The 16,719-nt window shown below is 53.1% G+C and overlaps 1 protein-coding gene across 3 annotated transcripts; it reads right to left on the bottom strand.

The window, feature by feature from the left end:
- Positions 1-315: 315 nt before the first annotated feature.
- On the bottom strand, positions 316-14,807 carry HNRNPL (heterogeneous nuclear ribonucleoprotein L). Of its 3 annotated transcripts, XM_067719396.1 has the most exons (13): positions 12,185-12,479; positions 10,140-10,258; positions 9,288-9,525; positions 9,072-9,157; positions 7,980-8,076; positions 7,821-7,893; positions 4,446-4,517; positions 4,054-4,334; positions 2,855-2,976; positions 2,363-2,564; positions 1,464-1,521; positions 1,266-1,361; positions 316-687 (listed from the first exon to the last, which is right to left on the bottom strand). In XM_067719396.1, exons 1-13 carry the CDS (start codon positions 12,443-12,445, stop codon positions 629-631), a joined length of 1,764 nt encoding a protein of 587 aa, XP_067575497.1. In that variant the 5' UTR covers positions 12,446-12,479; the 3' UTR covers positions 316-628. The 3 variants fall into 3 exon arrangements, with proteins under 3 accessions (XP_067575497.1, XP_067575498.1, XP_067575496.1); XM_067719397.1 differs by lacking the exon at positions 12,185-12,479 and adding an exon at positions 14,735-14,807 and having other exon boundaries at positions 4,054-4,517; XM_067719395.1 differs by having other exon boundaries at positions 4,054-4,517; positions 12,185-12,483.
- Between the last annotated feature and the right edge of the window lie 1,912 nt (positions 14,808-16,719).

Here is a 16,719-nt window from a genome sequence, read left to right as displayed (position 1 = left end):
TTTACTTTTTAAGATTAAGGCTTTCTTCTTTTTAAAATCTCTTCAATTTAATTTTTTCAACTATTTACTTAAAAAAAAAAAAAGACTCTTCAACTAGATCCAGCTTGTTTGGGTAGAGCCCATGAAGGATGCCACCAGGTCTCCCAGATCCTCAAGACCCTTTCATCACTTCCCAATCTGCAGCTCTGGCCCACACTGCTCCTCAGGGCTGGGTCGGCCCCTCTGGAAGGGCTGCAGCTGTGTCCTGGCCGGCCTGCCCCTCTTCAGAAGACTGTGAGGGAAGTAGACACCCCCAGAATCCCAGAAAGTGCTACGTTTATTTTCCAAACAATTTTATTGAAATGTGCCAAGAGTACACGGACAGCACAAATGTATGAACAGGAAAAAAAAAAAAAATCACATGTACAATAATTTTTAAAAAGTGAAGGTTAATCTTGGGAGATATCAGTTCCCCTTCCCCTCCCCCTTTAGACTTCCAGCGTTTCCATTATGGTTAAGCCTCTACTAACCTAGCATTAAAAAAAAAGGAATACAGGAACATCTGCAAAACAAAACAAACAAAAGAAAAAACCAGCATAAAGGAAAGCAATGTTTTCCTGCTCAGGTGGGACTCTCCATAGGCACCTAATTAGGAGGCGTGCTGAGCGGTGGAGAAACACAACTTCAGGGTGTAAGGGTATGGCCCATCTGCAAAAGAGAGCACAGAGGTGTAACCGGACCCCTCTCTGGATGCTCCCCCCACCCAGAGTCCCCTGGTTTTGCACACACCTCTCATTTTCTGCAATTCAACTGCAAGGGTCAAACTCTTCACTGCCACTTTTGAGACTCAAAAACAAGACTAACACACAAGGCATTTCTCCTCTTCCTTCAATTCCATGGAGGATCCCATTCCCAGCTTTTCAGCTGGCGCACAATAGGCCTGCCCAGGAACTGGGTGGGCAAATTTCACCTGCTGGCTATTACAGCCCCCTTTCCTGGGTACTGAGCCAGCCTCTGATGCACAGAGAATGGCAGCTCCCTGGAGGACAAGCCTGAGCAACGCCCAAGCTGGCAGAGCCGGTGGCAGCAAGCAGCTGGGCTGGCCCTCCCACATGAAACATCAGGCTGCTTCTCCTGGGGACCAGGTCCCACCTGCCTGTGTCAGTGACAATAAGGAAATCCCTGGGGCCCTATCTTGATGGCAGGAAGGATGGCTCTGGCCCGAAGCGAGCCAACCCATTAAGCAACAAGGGGGATGGATGACCGCAGGACCCACAGATACTCACTTGGGTTTTTCATCTGATAATGGTTCAGGAAGCCCAGAGTCTCCAGGGCATCGCTCTTGGACTCCCACTCCAGCAGCCCAGAGGAGCTGCGTTCACCTGATGGGAAAAACAAAGGTTTAAGGCTGACCTGAGCAAAAGCCAGGGAGCTGCCCATCTACAGTCAAGGAATGGGCGAGGAAGGTGGGGCAGTTTACTCACTTTTGCCTGAGAATACTTTCACAGAAGATGGCCGCTTCACTCCCAGCTCATCGCAGATCTGCAACAGAAACAGAAAACAGACTCAAAGGTCTTCCCTGGTGTTTCAGTGGTTAAGACTCCACGCTTCCACTGCAGGGGGCATGGGTCTGATCCCTGGTCAGGGAACTAAGATCCCGCATGCTGCGTGGCCAGAACAAAAACAAAGAACAGACAGACTTAGAAACACAAGGAGTGCCACATGGCGGAACTGAAGCACACCACAGCTGAACACTTGGACTTTTCGGGACAAAAGAGTTTCTAAGCTTTTATCACACGCTCTAAGGTGTCCCTGTAATCCCCCCAAAGGTTGAGAAACACTGCTCTTAGCTATTTTGTTGCCTAAAACCGGGAAACTGCTTTTTAAGTTTCCCATCTTCAGCTGTTATTTGGGTGTGTTCTGGCACTAGGTAAATGTTTGCTAAACCGAATAGCAACACCTCAGGCCACAGTAAGGCCCAAAGTCCAACTCCACAGTCAGACTTCCACCCTTCCCCAAAGCTACCCCAGTTCCCTGACAGCACCATAATGGGACCCTCCCTTCTAATGTCATCTAGGCCCCAGATGGCCTGACAGTGTGGATGTTTCGAGATTGGACTCCAATCACCAGTCCGTCACCCAGACCGGGAGGAATGTTTCAAGGCAAATGAGCAGCCACTCTGACTTGCCAAAAATACAAGCAGCATGGCGAACTCCACTGCTGCTGGAAGTCTGGTGCCATTCTGAGCCTTTCTTGGTCCCTGCTACATCCCTAGCACCCAACCCAGAGCCCAGCAGAGCAGCTCAATAGATATTCGTTAAAATTCAAAAATGAATGGCCTCCTCAGATGGCTACGCTGAAGGACCAAGTCCACGGCACCCACCTCAAAGAAATTCTCCTCAGTCACCTCCAGAGGGGCATTGAAAAAGTGCAGCACATTGCTGGGGTGCTGGATGCGGTTCTTGGCTGCCTGCTCTGGAGTGGAGAACCGATTGTTCCTTGACTCACTGAAGTCTTTGTAACTGCAGGACCCATCTTCTAGCCCGTATGACTGACCGGGCATGATGGCTGGTTGCTTGGAGACACTGCAGGAGGGAAGGGGAGCCCTGTGTCAGACCTCAAGTTGTCCCCCACCTCCTACTGTGGCCTCCTTCCTGTCTGACAGCACTGTATGCCACAGCTGAGGAGAGGCCGACACACTTTCGCCCGCTGTTTCAGAAGAGCATCTGGGAACACACCTGCACGCCCAACTCCAGCCTGGATAAGCACTTGGCTTCTCTGTGCTCCTCTGACCTCTGTCCAGAGTGGGCCCCATTCCCCCTCCCTCCTCTCCTCAGTCCCTCTCCAACCCTCCACGAGGAGCCTGGGTACCTACCAGACATTCAGCTTCTGCCCAAACATGAAGTTGTTATTGAGGTGAGTGATGGCCCGGTCCACAGCATATCCATCAGCCATCTCCACCATGGCGGCCCCTGGCTTGCTTTTCATGAATTTCACCTTGAGGAGAGTAGCCGTGATCAGCACCACCGCCCAGCTGTCAGAGACCCTTCTCCTGTCCCTTCCAAGTCAGTCAGAAGGAAGTCAACTCCTGCTCTGGATCGAGGCTTCCATTTCCTCACTTGTGAGGAGCCAGGAGAACAGAGAAGCATGTCTGGCCCACAGCAAGTGCTCAGCCCAAGTTGGGCAGCAAAGACTAGGCAGTCTTTCCCTAACCTCAGGACCTGACCCATGAGCGGGCCATTTAACAAAGCACAACAGAAAAGCAGGAATGGTGGGAGGAAAAAAGCAGCTATTTCCATCAACAGACATATATACAGATACTGAGTCATGACTATGTGGGTTATGGTATAAAAACACTAAAAACAGTGTCAGCTCTGAGTCCTGCTTCCACAAAAAGGCATGTGAACCTGGGCAAGTTATCTGCCCCCCATGCTTTTACTTCCCCTGCTTGTCTCACTAAGGATTCTTGTGAGAATGAAACAACTTACAACATTTAAAGCACTTTTAACAGTGGTACAAAAAAACCCGCTTCACACGTTATTAGCTGCTAATATTAATGGGCCAAGCCAGGGGCTGTAAACTCAAAGGCTTCTAGGACCCAGATGGCTTTGACAGAAGAAACGACCTAGTCTGAAGTGGGCAGTCACCAGACAGCCCCAGCCAACTATTATCCCAGGCAAGGCAGGAAGGCTCAGTGTTGCCATATCATCTGAAGTGTTCCAGAGAAAATCCTCACATAATGATCTTTAACTGTGATGGGTAAATTTTATACACCGTAATATTTACGTAATATTAAGTACTAACACTTTCATGTGATAAAGTCTTGTTTTTTTTTAAAAAAAAAAAACACTGAAAATTAAAAAAAATAAAAAAAATAAATCACCCACATAGCATGAGGACCAAATAAAATCCATCTGCAATGTCACCTGATTAAAACTAGTTACCCTCTCTGGACCTGCTTGCTCCTAAACACGCTCCTTCCCCCTTCTTTGCTCACTGGGGGGCCAAAAGGTCGGGGCCTCCCCTGGGGCTGCCAGGTCTATAAGGAAAGCAGTGGACCTAGCGGAAGCTCACCTTCTCCACGTTGCCATACAAGCAGAAGACATTGAAGACCCGGTCACAGTTCATCTTAGACTGATCCAAGCCATAGACCATGAGCACAGGGCTGTCGGCGTGGGGGCCATACTCGGGTGGTGGGGGAGGGGGTGGGGGGTGCCCATACTGGGGGCCGTAGCGACTTGGGCCCCGGCGGTGACCCCCCACTGGTGGACCCATCCTTCTCCCTTCGTAGTGAGGTGGGGGGGGCCCGTAGCCCTCATCATGGTAATGGCTGTGGTACCCACCGTGGGGCCCTCCTGGGGGGTGGGAAGGAAAGAGAGGGAGGACGGGTGAGAATTTGCGCGTCGGGCGGCGGGCAGGGGCACATGAGCCACGGGAGTCCACGGAGGGGAACCCCCTGCCCTCACCATATTCTGCGGGGTGATCTCCGAGGAGAGGGGGCTGCCTCTGGCGTTTGTTAGGGTTGCTGCCAGGGTCACCTGCAGACAGAGAGAACAGTTAGAACCTAACTTGGAAAAAGAGCTCTCTCTCTCCCTCCTGACTAGAGGCTGATCTCAGCGTCCCTCAGCTCCTGAGGGCCTGGGCAGTGGCCTTTCCTTCCTCACAAGGGTTACTGGGGCTTCCTTCCTGTGGCCGGACCCAGGGTGGGCATGAAGCCCAGGCCTCAAGGGTGGAGCCCACTGTCCCTCCCGCCGCCCACTCCAAGCAGGCTGCTTTCCTTCATCCGTTAAGGATGAAGCCAGGTTCCGGGCCTCTCACCTTCCCGAGCTCCCCCTCTGGGGAAGCTGCAGCCACTATGGAAGCTGATATGGGGGCCGGGAACAGATTTCTAAAATAACTCCCAATGAAGGGAGAGGAGTTAAGAGCCAGAAAATAACACAGAGAAGGGTAGAAAAATAAAATTGGGCCCACAAAGCCTCAAGGGTCTGAGTGCGCTAGGGCCCACTCTCTAGAGAGAAGACTTTCTCGATCTTGGTACCAGTCACCCTCCCCTCTAGTCACATCCACCCCAAGAAGAGGGACTGTAGGAAAGGACAAACAGGGCGACATCAACATCAGTTCAAATGAGCAGTCATGTACAAGGCATCAACAGTCTCAGACAATGGCGCAGTTCCACCCCGCCCCAACCCCAACTGCAGTTCAAAATCGCTACCGTTAACTTAGCACTTGAGTGGCAAACACTGTGCTAAGTACTTTACAAACAGACATCACCGTTTCTTAAATTCCTCACAACAACCCTATGAGGTAGGTACTATTTTAGTCCCGTTTTACAGATAAGGAAAATGAGCACTTAACTTTTAACTGAGCAGTTATAATACACTTTGGCCCAAGGTCACAAAGCAAGTTAGTGGCCAAGCCGGGACTTCAACCCAGGCCTGGTTGACTCCAAAAACCCAGGGCTCGGGAACACTGCCCCTTCCTGCCACCCGGCCTGGGTTTTGTTTTCCAACAGTCATTACAAAGATGGAAAAGGGCTACTTACAGCAGAAGTACAGAGTACAATGTCCATTTGTCACAAAAAACAAATCTGTATTTTCTCTTACCATTGGACGCTTCAACAGTGAGTTAGCACAGTTCTGAAAGATGGCGTCCCATCAAACATACACTGCGACCCTGCATCACATGGTTTTACAGTCATAAATACAAGTTACGGTACACATCCGATACAACTTTTTTTTAAAGAATTGTTTTAAAAGTCAATGTTCTGATTAAATCAAAAATGGCTCACAGATGTTCTGTCCTCAGAAGATATCAGAAAAGTGGAAAATAAAGGTGTATGAAGTGGGTAGTGTCCCTCCATGTTGTCACCTCCTCACATTGTGTGCTGCAGTGCGGTGCTTCTGGCTGTGTAGCGTTCCGTGTGCGTGTCTCCTGGTTATGAGGTGTGCCAGTGGCCCCACTATGCCCGCGCTTTTGGCCTTGGGAGCACTCCCAGTTACCCGCCAGCAGGTAACTGTGTACCTCTGAGCTGTTTGGCTGTTTGGTTTTAGGTCTGTTTTGGTTTTTTTGATTTTTTGCTGCTGTTGTGGTTTAAGTTTTTGGTTTTTTTTGGTTTCTGATCTCCAGTTGGTGCAGATTATGTTGGCAGCCGATGACTGCAGAAAAAATAAAAATATCAAAACAGAAAAAAAAAAAAAAAAGAAGGCCCTCCCCAAACCAAAGGACTTAAAAAACGAAAAACAAAAAAAACCAAACCCACATGGCGAGGAATGGAGAGGATCCTATTGTCTTGGAGGCCCATGGAATCTACTTCAGTCTATGAAACGTTCTCCGAAAAGAGCGCCGCTGGCTGGCTGGGAGAGCTCTGTTCTCTGTGTTTCCTACTTCTGTGTACATTTTCGGGTTCAAGTTTGCTTGGATTTTGACATTTTTTTAATGTTTAGTAAAAAAGCAGTGTCTGCTGCCATGTTGCGTCTCTTTCTTTGTCTCTGTCTGCCTCTGTGCTTGTAGCTGTTCCTTGGAGCGCGGTGTGGTGTTCTTGATGTAGTGAGCTCAAGTCTGCGGCTGTTTCTGGGGACGTGGTGGAGGCTGCGTGTTCTGTTCTCTCCAGGAAGAGCTAGTGGTTTCTACCCTGTGTGTTGGTGAGCAATGTGCAGAGGCAGAGCCGCTGAAGTCTGGTTCCCGAGGGGGTGGCGAAGCACCTCCCTCACTCCAGGTCACCTCAACAGCTCTCGTTTTTGACCCCCAGCCTGGGGGCGGCCAAAGCTGAGAGGCATCAAAACCAATGCACAGCCAGCCCCTGCCACTAGCCCTTGCCGGTCTGCACATCTTCTATTTATGTTCCTTGGAGAAGAAATGGTTGGTTGCCGTGTTTCTGTTAGCAGTCATGTAATGCCATTGCCCGCTCTGGTACATTCACTCGCTCACCAATTTGTCTCTGACCTCTGGAGGGGGCAGCGAGCCCCACAGCGCCCATTGTGAGGGTCCTGGGGAAGAGTCTAGCCCACCCGGCCCACGGCTTCCCAGCTGCAAGGGCGAACAAGACAGGCCTGCCTAGGAACGGGGGCCTGTGAGATGTCAGCAACCAGCCACCTCCCTCAGCCCATGGCCTAGTCCGACGTATCAGACCAAGACAGAAACAGAGATGGATGGTCTTGCTGAGGGGGCGCCGCTGTTTTTCAAAGGCAAGGCTCCACCTCTCCCTCCTATCCAAGGCAAACCATTCTTGACAGATTCTAGGAAGGGGGTTGTCCATTTGGGCCCCCTGCAGAGATGTTGCATTCCCTCTACAAGTGAGGTGAGGCGTGTCCGCCCTGCTCCAATCCAGGGTGTCTCACCTCCACAAGGTCAACTTGCTCAAAGGCTCTGCTGCAAGGGCCTGGGAGCCCTCGTCACATCCCCAATCTGTCCCCCCAGAAGCAGACCCTGTCAAGAGTGGAGAGCAAGAGGACCATTCCTGGCCCAGTGAGAACGGGGTCAGTGACCCTAAGCAGGCTCCTCGAAGAAAAGCAGCAGAATCCGTTTGGGAGCTGCTACTGGTTTGTAAGCCACTGCCGTGGCCTGTGCTCAGTGAGGCCCTGCTCCCCACCCCACCCAGGCCTCTGCCTTGACCCTGCATCCTCTGCTGCGTCAAAGGGCCACAAGCAGCAGCTAGGACCTACAGAGGCCCCTCATTCACCCCCTCCCACTGGAGTGTATCTTCCAAGAGCTGATCCCCAAGGCCCTCCCATGTCCACAGGAGCCCAATGGCATTACATAACCCTGAGTCCAGGTCTATGAAGTGCGCTAGTCAAGTGAAGGCAAGGCGGGTATGTTTAAAACAAAGCTGCCGTCAGGATTACCTTGTCCACTGAGATTGGGGTTTGTGTAGTCCCAAGTATCCTGATCATTCTTGAACACGTTTAAGCGTGTAGGCTGCAGGGACAAAAAAAAGCTTGAGGTCAGCCAGGCTCCAGGCTCACCTAGGAAGCTGACAAGGGGCAGCCGTTTCCCAGACCTACCTTCGCATACTCAATCTTCAGAGTGCAACAGCCTGAGTAGATGTCAGCCCCATTGAGTGAGGCCTTGGCCCGCTGGGCACTCTGCACAGAGTCAAATGTGAGTAAAGTTAAGGGAAAGTCCCATCCCAAGAGCTCTCTGAAAAGAGCTTCAAGTTGCACCAGAGAGGGATGAGGACAAGTAGCACCCCAAAGACTGCTCCAAGCGGGCTTCGGGGTTAGTTCACTGCCCATAGCCACCAGCCACTTGTGCAGACACAGCTGGAGTGCTGCCCCAAATGCGCAGACGCGGCCTGAGCTCCTTCGAGACCTGTACTCCCCCGCCCCGCCCCACGGCAACCACCTTCTCTGCCAGCCTCACGGGCCAAGTCACCTTCTTCCTCAGCCTCATCTCCCGCCCCCCCCCCCCACTTCTACACGCCTTGACTAAGCCTGAACAATCTCTGAAACGTTAACTAGATTATACTCCTGCCCTGAAAACCCATCAGTGACTTCCCACCACTGCACCCTGACCCAAGTTCACCCCACTGCCCGGGATGCCGTAACTTCTTCCAATGTCCTAAGGAACCCTCTCCCCCTCGTCAGCTACTCTTCAGTTGTCAGGTTGTTCGCTTCCTGCAACGCTAAGCTCCTGCCCACCTGAGGACCTCTGCAGATGTGGTGTCCTCAGCCTGAGTATCAGTTCTTCCCTCTTGTATCTCATGGCACATTCTTCCTTCCCGTCACACTTTGAACCCTGCACTTTCACACTACACACCACTTGAACATGTGTGTGTGTGTGTTTTAGGGGCGCCGACTCTCTGTGCGGTTGAAAATCCATGTATCTAACCAACCACAGATGGCTTAACACTGTCGTATACACTTAGTGAGTGAGACACACCTTAAGTGGACCCACAGAGTCCAAATCTGTGCTGTTCAAGGGCCTATTTAGCTGTGATCGTTTATTAACCATCCCTTCCATGAGCCCATGGGCTCTATGAAGGCATCTGGCACATGGCAGGCATTCAGGAGACACGTGCTGATTGAAAAGATGGATTCCTACCAAGCCCTGTGAGCTCCCATCTCAAGGAACACCCATTTCCCAACAAAGGATATTCCACCATAGCCTGGACTCCATTCTTCCGGAAAATGACAATTCTCTGGACAGGACCACAAGGGTTACAGATAGTATAAAGAACATCCTGTAAAAACCAAACACAAGCAAGATGAAGGGACACTGGCAGGTCAGTCTGGCTCACGGGAGAAGACAGGGAGAAAAGGCAGGAGGGAGATTCCACAGAAGCAGCTTAACGAATAACCACTGGCACGCACCGTGGTAATCGAATAGATGGGGTTCAGGATGGTAAAGAGAAGCACACTGTTGACGCTCCTGGAGTCATCCGAGTCCCCGGGTCGGGAGATTTTCTGGCTGGTAGAGTAATTGACAAAAGCTGGGTGGCCCGCGATGTAGATCTGGTTGTCGGCTGCGTAGTTCACGGCATTGCAAGCCCCCAACACATCTTCAAATTCCACCAACGCTTGTCTCTTTTTAGGCATTACCACCACATAACTGGCAAAGAGAACACAGGTTGCAATCCTCTCAGGGGGATGGAGACAAGAGTCAGAGGACGGCCTCAGTTATCTGTGATCTGACTCCTCCCTGGCCTCTGGACTCCGCTGTGCCCGTCATGGTTTCTTGACCTGAACACCCCTTGCTGTAAGTGGCATGACAAGCAGAAGAGCTGTGTGCGGCTTTGGCATCAGCTTCTCTGGGCAGCCTTCCTTCCCAACCCCTCCCTCACCTGATCGAGTCAGATGCCTCCCACAGACGCCTGGGTTTCCCCTATCACAGTGTTGACCACTCTGGGTAGGCAACTGTCTGGGAGGAATAAAGACAGTGGTGTTCACCACTCTATTCCCATTACTCACCATGTGCCAAAATTACAAGGCAGAGGGAGAGAAAAAAAAGGAATGAGAAAAAAAGGAAGGAGGAGAAGACACGGAACTTGCTGTAACTTATCCAAGTACAATGGCTAACCCCAGGAGTAATGGAGCCCCAGGACCTAGCTAAAGGAACCTGGACCGAAATGGCCAAGTTACTTCTAACCAGAAACCCGGTGACACACAGGACACCAAGGAGTTAACTCAGCTGAATACCCAACCCCTGGCCTCTGAGCTGAGTACCTGATGGGTCCAAACTCCTGCAAGGCCTCCACAAGGTCAGCTTCCACCACGCCGTCAATCAGGCCCCTGATGTGGACAACTGGGGAGGCGGGGGTTTTGTGCGGGTCATCGTAGTTCTCCTGAGAAAGGAAGCAAAAGTAAGACTTCACTTTCTGCTGTACAAGATGGTGGATTATTGGCTTCTGTGCCACTGGGGACTCAGACAGATAAAACATTCGAGTGTGTCACCCAGAAAAGACACACAGGGCAACCAGAGGCAGCAATTCAACCAATCACCCCAAAAGGATTCTGGGCCAGCAGAGCAGAAGGCCTGAGTGTATGGCCACATGCCTAATGGCTCTTACTGTAGTTTCTGATGAAGGCAAAATGGAGGACCAGACAAGTCCCAAGTCCCATCTTACAGTCTTCCCAGCACCAGTCTCTTCCCACTGGTCAAAGAAATGTGGGAAAAGAGTGGCTTGGAAAGGGGACTCAATTTTCTGCTGCATTCACCCAAGTTTTTCTGCCCCTCCCCTAGTGGAGGAACCTACGATCACCACACAGCCAAGCACTGCTGCTCCCCACCACTCATCCCCAGGTCCAGCAGGTGCCTCAGACACCGTGGCATCCAGGCCAGTCTTGTCTGCGTCTAGTCTTTACTCTCTCACCAAAATCTGTATTGGAAAATACTACCTAGGTCAGACTAACGAAAAAGACAGTAAAGTCTTTCAAAAGAAGAGAAGATCCAACCTGTACCACTAAAAATCAAGACAGTTCCCTTCCCAGGGGAAGTATCTTTCCACCCACAGACAAAAGTGTCTGGGAATCAAGAAAGAGCAAAGTAACTTTCTCCACCTCTCCTGGGCTCTGGGCCCAGCCTCCCATGTGAGAACCACCAAGCAGAAGCCCATGTAACATGGGCAGAATTGGATTCTATTTCAGGAATGAACCACACAAACCACAGGAGCCACACTCGCCTGAGGGTTACCAGATCAGCGACCTGGAGCTCCACAGTCCTGAGTTCTAATCCCTGCCCCTCCTCAGACTAGCTACAAGACCTAAAGGAATTTACCTCGCCTCTGTAAACGGGGAATAGTAAGCCCATTCCTTACCTCATAGAGGAGTGTTAAGAATTCAATTAAGATACCTTTCAAATGCGTGCAACAAGGCCTGGCATGGTTTAAATGCTAGTAAATCACGGCTACAGAGCGCCGCTAAACCGTGGAAAACTCTGCAAATGGCTGAACGAGACAAGGCTTCAGGAACTTCCAAGGAGGAGGGAATGGGCTCCAAGCCAGGAGTAACAACTGGTTGTCTTTTCCGAGCAGGAGACTGAAGAGGCTGAATCCCTTACAAAGTGCCCACCCCTCAAGGAACATTTGGGTTCATCAAACCTACGGCACCCAGTTAACCCTCAGAAAATGTAAGCAAACTTGTGATAACTCGAAAGCTTGGTTCAACTTCCAAACGGCTAAAAAGACCTCTCACAACGCTTTCTTCCGGTTTATAATGCCCACAAAAATGAGGCAGATATTCTGGACTGGGAGAATATCCTCAAAGATATCAATCTCTGTACTGAGACAAACCATGACGCTACAAAGATCAAATAGCGATCAGGCAGAATACCCCACTCAGGCACGGAAAAAGGCTACCGCCCACTCGTTCCCCGCTCACGCGGTGCCCCCGCCCCCAACCACCCACAAGGCCCGGGCAAGAGAAGTGCGCCTGCGCATGGGGCCAGAAAAGAAAATGATAAAGAAAAAATCGGCCCGACCGCGTGCCCGGGCCCCACAAGCCAGCCCGCGGCGCCTGCGCACTGCGCCACCTGCAGCGCGAGCAGTTTCCTCCGCCCCCCCCACACCCTGCTCTGTAGAGCGCGCACGCGCAAGCGCCTGTCCTCGCGCAAACCCCGCCGTTTCCCCAACGCCTTCCCCTCCCCCACCCCGTCCACGGCGCGAGGGCCTGGGCGCGTGCGCATAGCCCCCCTCTCCCCAAAATAAATGCTCTCAACGTGAGAATTTTCCCCTCCCTTCCCGGCCGTCTCCGGCTTAGGGCCCTGGCCTCACCCCGCCGCCACCGCCCGCCGCCCCGGCTCCTCCACCGCCGCCGCCGCCTCCATGCTGGTCGCCAGCGTTGTCAGTCTTGAGCCGTTTAGGGGCCCGGCCGCCCTCACTGCCGCCGCCGTAGTAGCGGCCACCGCCGCCTCCGCCGCCCGCCGCCGCCATCTTCACCATCGCTCCGGACCGCCTCCGCTGCTCGTCCGGCTGCTGCCTCTGCTCCAGCCTCCGACGCCGCTTCTCCGCCCGGGGCAGCAGCCTCCGCGACATGGCGGTCCAGAACCCGCCTCCCCCCGCCTCTCATTGGGGGAGGGACACGCCCGTCACCGGCCGCCCCCACCCGATAGGGGGAGCCAGTGGTCCCGCCGCTGGGGGAGGGGAAGCCTCCATACGCCTTGCTCAACGATTGGGTAAAGCTCACGCCGTTCTGCAGGAGTGCCCGCCCTTGTTTGTCTGGGACACTCCTTATAGGCGAGCGCTTTCTGCCAGTCATTTCTCCGACCCCGCCGCCTTAAAATAAACTCCAACTTGATTGGTCAGATTTCGGATACCGCCTGGCCTCGTTAGGAGCACCTGATAGGAGCGGCGCTCCCCCACTCTCCCCCAAAGCCCCGCCTCCTTCCCACTTTCATTGGTCTTCTCGCTAATCCATCAAACCGAAAGCCCTTAGTCTTCCGTCACAGCGACTACCTTCCCGCGCCTCTCCGCAAGGAACCAAGGAGGCCCCTCCCCTTTGCCTCTCTCCACTGGCTACTGCAGGTGTCCATCTTCTGCAAGACGCCCGATTAGTCAGTTGAGAGTGGAAAGAGTCCTCTCACCAGACGGTAGGACCACTGGTGGCCCCTGATTGGGTGAAAAAGGAGAGCCCATCCCTGACCCGTAGGCGCTCTTTGGCGCAGTCTAGGAAAGGATCGGAGGAGAGGACGCATGCGCGAATCGCTTTCAGGCGCCTCTGGAGGCGGGGCGACCCTCTAAAGGAGGGAAGGCCTGAAGTATCTTGAGTCTTTATTTACTGCTGTAAGCAGCCCCGCAAGGGCAAACTAAGTTAGAAGGGCAACTGCCAGTGCAGCTCTGTCTCCATCACTATATTCTATTCCTCTCCATCTCTAACCTTCACAACGCCAGTGAAAAATTTTTTGAACCCAATCTGACCCTTTCCTTCAGTATAAAACCATTTGCTATTGCCGACTATCTTATGACCCAGTCCAGTTCTCCGGCGTCCTTTCACCACTCTACCACTAAATTCAACCACAAATAACTCCTTTCAGTTTGCAGAAAGGGAAGGATCTTTCGCGCACCTCTGGATCTTTGGCCCGAGCAGGCCCTTCCAACTAGAACACTTTCTCCGCTATTCCTCCTGCCAGAGCTAAGGATAAATTTCTCTTGTTCGTGCTCTGCTCACTCTGAGAAGCGTTCCTTGTTCCTACCAGCCCAGACCCTCGGCTTCCCCCATAATAACCCCTGATCGCTCAGGCCAATGGTTCTTACGCGACAGCCCTTACTACTCTGGGTCGTCACAATTTGGTGGCTTTTTCCGTAGCATTGAAGTGCTTGTGTGAGCAAGGGAGCGGTGGTCTCTGCCTCGGCCTTAGTGAAGCTGGCCACCCTACCAAGCGCCAGGTACAGCACCCGGCACAGTGCCAGCACTCTGCAAAGGGGAGTAGTTAGGGTATTCTAAGCGTCTGGCGGGCCTTGTTTCCTCCGAGGCGGGTAGGGCCACCCCGCAGAGTACACCTTCCCAAGTCTAAGGTGCAACGACGCCCAACAGCCGGAACCTGGGGGCGGGGCTGGGGGGTGACCTAGGATCCCGCCCTAAGGGCTTTAACCTTATGGGGCTGCCTGCTGGCGGAGGAGGGGGGAGAGGAGGAGGGGACGCTGCTCTTAGAAAGCGAGGAGACAGACGTGGTAAATGCGGGGACGCCCACCAAAGATGCTCTGGAACCTTTCCACTCGGGTGAAAGGGGGTTCCCGAAATAGGGGTCCTAGTGGAAACTAAGTTTGAAATGGGGTCAGTGGCACTAAGGGAGTGGGACCGTCCTGGTAGGTCCGCGGGTTTGAGGAGATACGAAAGTTGGAGTGGGCTGGTGGAGATGTAAATCAGCTCCCAATCACCCCGAAAAGATCCGAAAGAGCCGGCCGAACGGAGATGGGGGACGGCGCAGCGCCTCCAACACGTGATCAGTGCGACGGCATTAAGGCGGTGCGGCTCCGACTGAAGGGCGGGGTCGCGAGGTCCAGACGTCAGAGGAATGCGGTGGGGGGAGGGGGAGAGAGGGGCCCCTCCCCTCCCCGCCCCCGCGCCGGGCCCGGACGCCCCTCGCGCCGGCGCGCGCCGACGGGACGCGACGGAACCGTCCCACGCGCGGCAAGTTCCAGGCAGCTTGGCCGCCCGAGCGCGCCCACGGCTGGCGACCGGGCTGCCGCGTTATCTGCACACCCGCGCTCCCGGCCTCCGCCCCTCCCCCACCCCTTGCACACGGGCCGTGGTCGCGGGCCCCGGGCGGCGCCTCCCTGGGATCCCCCCTCACTCCTCCCTGACCCCTCGCCCCCAGCCCCTACCAGTTCGGCGGCGAGCCTGGCCGGCCGTCCGAGATCGAAAAGAGAGCAGACACTGGGAAGTTTTGGGGGAGGGAGGGGCGGGACTTAAAGGGACCACGACCTCTTTCCAGCCCGGGGGAAAAAAAAATGGGGGGGTAGAGGGGGGAGATCGAGAGTTGCTCTGCGGTTGAATGGAGGAAACAACGCAAAAAAGGAACGGGAAGACTCCGCGTCCCTTTTCCCCAAACATCCCCAGCCCCTCAATACCCGCCCCCCATCCCTCACAGAAAGTCGCACAGTTGTTTGGGAATCACGCCTCATTCCTCCTGGTCAGCCAAGTGTTCTGTTGGTTGAGGTAAATGTTGCGGTGCACATTGTACAGACGGGGAAATGGGCTCAGGGGACGCTAGCGACCTACCCGGGATCCCACCGCTTGTAAGTGGCATATAGCAGGATTTGTCTGCCACCAAAGACACATAACCAGTGCACTGCAGTGCCTGTTACGGTGATGGGGTCTGCAATATCCGTTGGAGGTTAAGAGCATGAGTCCTGGGGTCAGACTGCCAGCGTTCAAACATGGACGGTGCACCTACTTACTCTGTGGCTTTGGAAAAGTGATTTAGCATTCTGGGGCCTCTGTTTCCTCATCCGGTAGGAGGTTGGTAATAGCACCTGCAACGCTGGGTGGTCTTGAGAAGTGCTGAGAATGTCTGGAAGCAGAGGGAACCTCAGGTCCACCTCCATTTCAGAAATTGAGGCTCAGAGAGGGGAAAGACCAACTGAAATTCACCACAGCTGGGCAGCATGTGAAAGAACAAGTCCTCCCCTCCTTAGGTCCCGAACTGCGTAATCCAACCCTTGTGGGCCCATCCAAATCCATGCCTAACCCTTTCCACTTGTCCTCTACATGGCACAAACACTGGTTCTCCTTCTGTTCATCAGATACCCAGAGCTCATTCCTGACTCTGCACTGGCTGTTCCCTCTGTCTAAAACACCCTTCTCCCAGATCTTTGCTCCTCATTTGAGAGGCCTTGGCTCAAATGTCACCTCCTGAGCACCCCAGCCTAGTTAGTCGCCATACACAGTTATAATCATGGCTTCCCATTTATCTCCCTCTTTGCTCTTATTGCCATGTGAAAACAACCAGTTATTTAATTTTTGTCTCCTCACTAGAATCTGGGCTCTTTGGGGGCCAAAAGTGGGTATGTTTTCACCCCTCTAAGGACCTACCCTGGGGTCATTCACTCATTCATCAGATGTTTATTGAACTAACACTCTTTGGGACATCTGGGATAAAAATGGTGAACCAGATAGGAAAAAATTCCCTCCTTCCAGGGGTTCCATTCTAGTGAAAGATGCACAATACATCAGTAAAATATGTATCAGAGGTGATAACTGCTATGAAGATAATAAAACAGGGAAGGAGGCTGAGGAGTACATGAGGGCAGTTTGCTCAAAAGGGTATTCAGGTGAAGCCTCACTGAGAAGGTGACATTTTAGCAAAGGTCTGAATAGGAGAGAGAGGAAGTCATGTGGATACTGGGGGAAGAGCATTCCAAGCAGAAGGAACATCCAGTGCAAAGGCCCTGTGGTGAAATGTGCCTAGTGTGTTCCAGGAATTGCTAGAGACCTTTGTGGCTGGAGTAGAGGAAGGGAGGAGTAAATGGTAAGTGATGACATCAGAAAAGGGGGAGAGGGCAGTCTGTGAGGGTCCTCCTGGGCCATGGGGAGGGGAGGACTTTGACTTTTACTCTGAGGTGAGGCCACAGGAGGGTTCCGAGCAGGTAAGGGCCCTGATCTGGCTCAGGTGTTCACAGGAGCCCTGTGGCTGCATGCTGTGGGTGTGGGAAACAGACTGTGGGAGGTGGGGTGGGAGCAGGAAGACAGGAGGCTAATTCAATGGGAATGAGCTGGAGAAGGTGGACGGGGTCAGGATGGGGGCCGTGGAGGGATTGAAGTGAGCAGGTTATGGATCTGTTTTGAAAGTAGAGCCCAGAGGATGGGC

The sequence above is a fragment of the Pseudorca crassidens genome, chromosome 20, assembly GCF_039906515.1.
Source record: "Pseudorca crassidens isolate mPseCra1 chromosome 20, mPseCra1.hap1, whole genome shotgun sequence".
NCBI classification, from domain to species: Eukaryota; Metazoa; Chordata; class Mammalia; order Artiodactyla; family Delphinidae; genus Pseudorca; species Pseudorca crassidens.
This window is presented reverse-complemented; position numbering and strand designations above follow the sequence as displayed.